The sequence below is a fragment of the Perognathus longimembris genome, chromosome 2 (genome assembly GCF_023159225.1).
Source record: "Perognathus longimembris pacificus isolate PPM17 chromosome 2, ASM2315922v1, whole genome shotgun sequence".
NCBI classification, from domain to species: domain Eukaryota; kingdom Metazoa; phylum Chordata; class Mammalia; order Rodentia; family Heteromyidae; genus Perognathus; species Perognathus longimembris.
In genome coordinates, this window is record NC_063162.1 from 11049906 (window position 1) to 11056804 (window position 6899).

Below are 6899 nucleotides of genomic sequence, written 5' to 3' on the forward strand. Positions count from 1 at the left end.
GGTGTTTGGACCCTGCCAAACACTGGCGAAGACCGCTTTCTCTAGGACACGCTCACCATCCTGCCCGCACACAGGGGCATGAAACATTCTTGGTAGTTGCACCAGTAACCAGGTTTGTATGGCTTGGTGGATGTTGCTCACTCCCAATGGCAGAATGAAATAAGGGCATCTTCTGCATGCTTCCTGCAGACTGGCTAGCTTGACACAGTCAAGCGCTCAGTCTCCAGCTGGTGAAGCTGCCTGAACGCGACCTGCAGGCTTCCACGATGGCTTTCCCCCCAAACCTAAGCAAGGCTGCAGCTTCACTTCCTAGAACTCCCTCACTCACTTGTTTCCAGTTGGCCCCAGGAGAAATTTGCATGTGATAGAGAAGGCAGAAGTGAAGTGATCATCCTTTAAAAAAAGGAAAAGAAGTCCTGAGTGTCAGCACAGGCTCTGTCCTAGCTCCTGCACGGCACCGCTGACACGCTGACTGGCCGACTTGGCACGTGGCTGTGGCTGGCCTGCTGTTCTCCAGCTCCTCCCACATCCTCTGGCTTCTCCCCATCCCAGGGTGGGGCGTCTGCATTGTGAGGACTGGTGCTTGTCGGGGATAGACACAGAAGCCCTGGTTTGTCTTCAGTCCCAGCCACTTTCAGGCCACCTTCCCTTTCTGATCTTACCCTCTAGCACCCAGGGCCTGGTTCTGTAGGTGGTCCTTTCCCAGTCCTCAGTGTCTCTGCTTCACAGGCTTTCAGATGTTGCTGGAGCCACAGAACATGGTCATAGGTACCCCTGGGGATACTACACTTCCTACCTAATGCCTAGATCAGTAGCAGGTGGCTGAGAAATGGATGGACAATGTGATGATGCTTTCTAATGAAGACACACTGGAGCCATCTTCATGGCAGCATAGGCTCCCGGGTCTCCTTCCTTTTCATCACACACACACACACACACACACACACACACACACACACACACACACACACACACGATTTGCCATGATGGCTATGTCCCTAAGTTAATCTGACCTGATAGCCTGAGAATAACTTTCAAGTATGTGGACTGAGCCTGCAGCGCAGTTCAGAAAGTGAACTGCTACGTTTGCATTCACTTGCTAGGTGTTCACCACTTTGTGGTTTTGAGTGTAAGAGACCTCCAGACCTGCTCACGCCAGCGCTTTGGTGTCTTCTGTTTGTTCTCAGCCATTCTCAGTTTGTTAGTACTTGGTCATTGGTCTCCTCTACAAACAACCTGCACTCTGTGCCAGGGATAGAATTGTGAATGAAACTTGAGTGGTGCCTCAAAGATGCTTGCATGCCATCAGAAGAGGCAACATGAAACAGTTGACAGTGGTAAGCCTAGCAAGAGAAACGGACGAGGTGTAAGAGTCCACAGGCCCATCTAGCCTGCTCAAGAGGTGAGGAGTAGCGGGAACCAACCCAGCGGCGGCGGAGAGGCCCAGCAGCTCAGCAACCCGGCACCCATCAGGAGCAGGATAGCAAAGTGCTGGCTCACAGGCAAACAGTCTCTTCCCTGAGACATAAAGAAAGCCTAGTCCTAGAGATGGCCAAGGTGCCCAGAACATTCTAGAGAGCTGTAGCTCTGTGCTCAATCTCTGGGTAACAGCAGCCTAGCACTTTTCCCCTGGTAGCTTCTGGCCATCATTTTTCAGTTTTAGGATTTGAACTCTTGAGCCCTGTGCTTGCTACCCAAGTTTCCAACCACTTGAGCCCTGCCTTCGCCACCGCACCCCCCCCCAACTTTTTTAATCTTCTGTTTTGGATAGGATTTCAGGGTTTTGCCCAGGGTTACCTTGGGACTATAATCCTCCCAACAACACATTTGGCTTCTTGATTGAGATGGGATCTTGTGAACTGTCTTCTTGGCCTGGCCTGGAATTAGACTTCGCTTGATCTCTGCCTCCCAAACTACCTCTGAGATTCATTAAGACGATGTCTCAGGAACCCAGATTGATTAAAAGTTCATGGCAACGTCGTGCTTGAGTTATTCCCTGAGCTCTCCCACCTCCCGCTTGCTCCCTGCCCTGAGCTCAGGTCTCTGCTGGCACCGCGGGCTGCAGCGCTCACCTGCCCCGTCGGCGAGGCGGGAGGGCTGCATCCTCTCTGCACACAGTCCCAGAGCTCAGCTGCAGCCAGCTGCTCTGGGGCGAGAGGAGGGGAAGGGGTTGGACTGGCTCCTTCCAGCTGAGAGTGAACCCATGGGCTTTGTACTTCCTGAGAAGAGCAAGCCATTAAGCAGGTAGGTACATTTGGCTTTCAGACACTTCCACGGTTAATCGCTTTGACTTTTCCTGCCTTCTCTCTCTTGGCCTTGTGCTCCTAACATGTAATCTGATAGTTTCATTGTGTTTTCTTTAATGGCTGGCATGTCAAAGACTACTACATGCATGTTGATTAGGGTTAGAATATCGCAGGGTGTTTTTTTTTTTTTTCTATTTGGTCTGAATCCAGGAATATGAAAGACAAATGTTTTCTCTGTCTGCCTTTTATTTCTCCCATTTAACTTTCCATCCCACAGGCCTCCCAGTAATGGTGGCTACAGGAGAAGATGCTTTGGCACTGAAACACAAGTTGAACCAGTTATAGTTTTAGATCCTGTTTCTACATGTGAACCCCAAACCAAAGACCAGGTCGCTGAAAAAGATCCAACGCAGTGTAAGGAGGAGGAAGGCGAAATTGAACCAGAATACAAAGAAGACAGCATTGGAAAGATGAGAGAAACAGACAGCTCCAACTGCTGATGGGAACCTGAATGCTGACCTGTTGGAAGTCCTTTTTCATAAGCACATGCTTTGTCTTGGTGTGTTGTCTAGGGCTATAGCCATTCTGTTCCGCTCCCTGTATTCCCAATACGTGCTTTTCTGGTATCACTTTTGTAAGTAGCAACTATAAACATAAGTAAGCAATTTAACAGCATATACATTCTAAGTAGTTTTGGGTTTGTTTTTTTCTTTGTCTTAATAAGGATAAGATTTTTCCTGATTACTATGTTAAGTATGATTTCTTGCTAAAGGCTAAGATGCAAATGCTGATCTCTTTGGAAGAATTGTGCATACCACTTATCAAATGTAATGCTGAAATTTTTGAGGGGCTTGTGAATCATTGGATAAACAGGACTGACCAATTTAACGTGGTGGCACATACCTGTAGTCTCAGCACTCAGAAGGAACCCAGGAGTTAAATGACTAGCCTAAGCAACACAGCTAGACCCCCATCACACTGTTCCTTTTCAGCCCTTTTCTAAGGAGGCTTCTGTGTGGGGTCTGCTTCTGTTTTGGTGGAGGAAACTCCAGTAGCATGAGGCCTGCTGTGGACTGTGACATACAGGTTATTTTCTAGGGCAGGCTGGGATGAACTTTGAACTCAGGCTCTGGCATTATCTAGTTGTTCTTTAGGTCAGGGCTAATTTACACAGTTTTAAAAAAATACGTGCAATTAATTTGCTCATGCCCAGTGCCTGCCAAGGACTCAGTGGGAATGTTCTGGTGGCCTGAATACAGAATTCAGGTGAAAAGTCCAAAAGCTTGAAATTCACAGTAATATCTTGATAAGCCATGTTTTCTGTACTGTGAGTTGTGTGTTCCCATTTACTAATCCAGTACGAGTACCATATTTGATCACAGTTCTTATGCACAGTGACAAGCACATGTTTTTCTGGCTTCACTGCTGTTCCGCATTACCAGTTTTTGTTTTGTTTCTCTTTTTTAAAGAAATTAAATGGTAGTTAGTCTCTAAAAATACAATGTTTCAGGCTACCACCGTGAATAAATAGAAATGTAATCAGGGATTTTTTTTAAAGAAAAAAAAACTTATGCAGCTTTTCAAAGTTGATTGTTTCAAAATTGGTGTTTATTTAAAATAAGTGGTAATGCACTTGAATGCACTTTTTTATGACAATGATTCGGTAATGGTAATTTTACTATTAAAGAAAGCGAAAGGTTTAGTTGTGTTAGCATGACTCAGCATGTAGCTGTCAGGTGTTTTGCACCTAAGGGCAAAAGAAAATGATAGTAATAATTACAGTAGTTGTGTTTTATTGTATTTTTGCACGTGTGCTACCCATAGGCTTGACAAGGTGGGGAGACAAGTGAATGGACTTACTTGGTCCATTTTGGAGACAATTCTGTTTCAGTGGGTTCACTCTGCTTGACTATTTTCCATGTTCTTCCAGTGATGGTTTGATGGTTATCTATCAGTTTACTTGTGGGGAATTAAAAAATGTAATGTTTTTCAACCATGTGTATGCCTGAGTAATTCGGCTTTGTGATATGCAAGCTCTAAACGGATGGATCCACAGATGAATTCTGTTATGCTATACTTTGAACTCTTCTCACCACAACACATTAAAAAAAAGAAAAGAGCACCAGCAGTTTCCCACTAAGGGTCAATTGTGGTTATTGTTTAATTTAGTTCTCTGGATGGACCAAGTGGACCTCCCTCCCTCCCACCTTCCCTCCCTCCCTCCTTCTCTCCTTCTCTCCCTCCCTCCCTTTCCTCCCTTCCTTATCCTTTTCTTTGGTTTCTTTTGGCTATGCTGGAGATGGAACAAGAACTCCACCACTGAGTTATAGCCCCAAAACGTAGCCAATCTTGATAAACTTTTTTTTTGTTTTTTTTGCCAGTCCTGGGCCTTGGATTCAGGGCCTGAGCACTGTCCCTGGCTTCCTTTTGCTCAAGGCTAGCACTCTGCCACTTGAGCCACAGCGCCACTTCTGGCCATTTTCTGTATATGTGGTGCTGGGGAATCAAACCCAGGGCTTCATGTATATGAGGCAAGTGCTCTTGCCACTAGGCCATATTCCCAGCCCCTTGATATGCTTTTTTTTGAGTTGATCATGTTAGTGATTTTTAATGATTGATCACAATATGGTTCACTTGGAACAGTTTTTTCCCCTTCCTTTTCCCTCCTCTCCCTTTTTCCTCCCTCCCTCCCTCCTCTCCCTCCTTCCCTTTGTCTTCAGTACTGGGTTTTATGCTCTCTGCCACTTGAGCCACATATTCCAGTCCACCATTTTTGTTTTTGTGGTCCTCTTCTAGTCTTTCATCAGTGTTCTGGTACATGTCTTACATACATTTAGGACTAAAAAAATACACATACCACTGTCCATGTTCTACCACACACATCAACACAACAGAATGACATGTTTATAAAAACAGATGCCACACCTGCAGTTCCAGCAGAAGTTAACCATTAGCTTAGATGTGCTTGCTGGACCAGCCCTCAGTTCACACCTGGTATTTTGAAAATGTTCTGCCTTCTGAATACTTTTGAAAATACACTTTTTTTTCTATGACTATAAAGCATTTTAGAAACTGTTGTGTTTCTTATGGTGCTAGGGGTTGAGCCAGGGGCTTGTGCATGCTAGGCAATCTCCATGTGCTACCACTAAGCTATATCTCTCACCTTTAGAGAGCGTTTTTAGTCACAGTGATACCAAGGTATTAGATGCACAGTGTTGACTCACCTTTTTCTTTCCTTTTTCACCTCAGCTTTGAAGGTTTACCCCTGCTGCCTAGCTGTTAACAAAGCAGTTGGGCTAGGATAGACAGACATAGGGAAACTGGTGCTTGAACACTCAAAGTGAGTTTACAGCTGTGCACAAAAACTGTGCATTCTACTTGCACCATTGTGTACCACTGTAGCTGGAAGGGAGCGCATGGTTCTGTTTTCTCTAAAGGGGCTTGCATTTCTTTTTCCTTCTGCCTTGGGAAGCATAGTGTAAGTCTGTTTCAGTTTTCTTACCTAGCATTGACATACTTTTATAGCCACTGTGAGGCAGAAGGGGAGAAGTCCTTTGTGTTGTTGTTAGTAGAGAGGAAGTGTCTCTCATCCCTTCTAGAAGAGTAAGAATGTATTGCTCATCCTGTGGGACCCTGACTCATGGAGTCACCAGGGCCAGAAGGACCCAGCCTGGGTTGGCCAGAGGGGAGAGGATGTTTGGCTCCAACTACTGGCCAGTAATTCCTTCTTTGTTTACCTTTGTTAACAGTAGAAAAAGTTACTGGAAAGGGAGAAGGTGAAGGTAAAAATGATGGCTGCTTATTTTTCTTGATCGTTTTTGGGCAGTGTGGTCAGGCAAGTGATAGTCTTTATGAGAGTCTTAAAATCAGTAGATAGGCCTGGGAATGTGGCTTAGCAGTAGAGTGCTTGCCTAGCATGCATGAAGCCCTGGGTTTGATTCCTCAACACCACATAAACAGAAAAGGCTGGAAGTGATGCTTGGCTCAAGTGGTAGAGTGCTAGCCTTGAACAAAAGAAAGCCAGGGACAGCACTTGGGCCCTGAATTCAAGCCCCAGGACTGGCAAAAAAAAAAAAAAGTGGAGATTGTTGTTCGCAAGGCATACTATCAGTGTGTCATCACTTCCATCAGAGAACAACTTCCCGTGTGTCAGCAGGTTGTAGAGAGTGGGTGACTGGCTATTGTCACTACCTGGGAAGGGTCATATGAGAGCTGTCACAGAATGAGAGTGTGTGATGTTTGCCCATCCCAAGGCCATCTTGAATCTGCACATGATTAACTTCTCTCATATCTTTTATGGACATTATATATTTTTACATATTAAATATTTTATACAAGAGGGAGAACATAAACAGTGCTTAGCACTCCAAGATATCTAAATTAAAATGCTCCCTATCAGTTGGTGAGTTGAGTCTTCAAATAAGGTTAACGTGAGAAGACCGTGTTCTGGGTTGGAATTAAAAATGCTGACCTGGTTACAGTAATAAATACCTTCTTAGGTTAATTATTTTTGCTTAGGTTTCATTAATTTAATTATAACTTATAGCACTCACAGGACACATGTTCATACGATTGGGTGTGTGCACATTTGCAAAGGCTATGTGAACACCAGTCATGTTCCTCAACCTTGAAGATGAATTTTCCATCCAGTTT

The 6899-nt window shown here is 44.9% G+C and overlaps 1 protein-coding gene across 2 annotated transcripts in view; it reads left to right on the plus strand.

The window, feature by feature from the left end:
• The window catches only part of Shtn1 (shootin 1), a 96339-nt gene extending 92095 nt beyond the window's left edge, over window positions 1-4244 (plus strand). For both annotated transcript variants that reach the window (XM_048338164.1, XM_048338163.1), the window contains exon 17: window positions 2524-4244. In XM_048338164.1, the coding sequence (XP_048194121.1) occupies window positions 2524-2746 (223 nt within the window). In that variant the 3' untranslated portion in view covers window positions 2747-4244. The remainder of the gene's footprint in view (window positions 1-2523) is intronic.
• Window positions 4245-6899: the final 2655 nt, after the last annotated feature.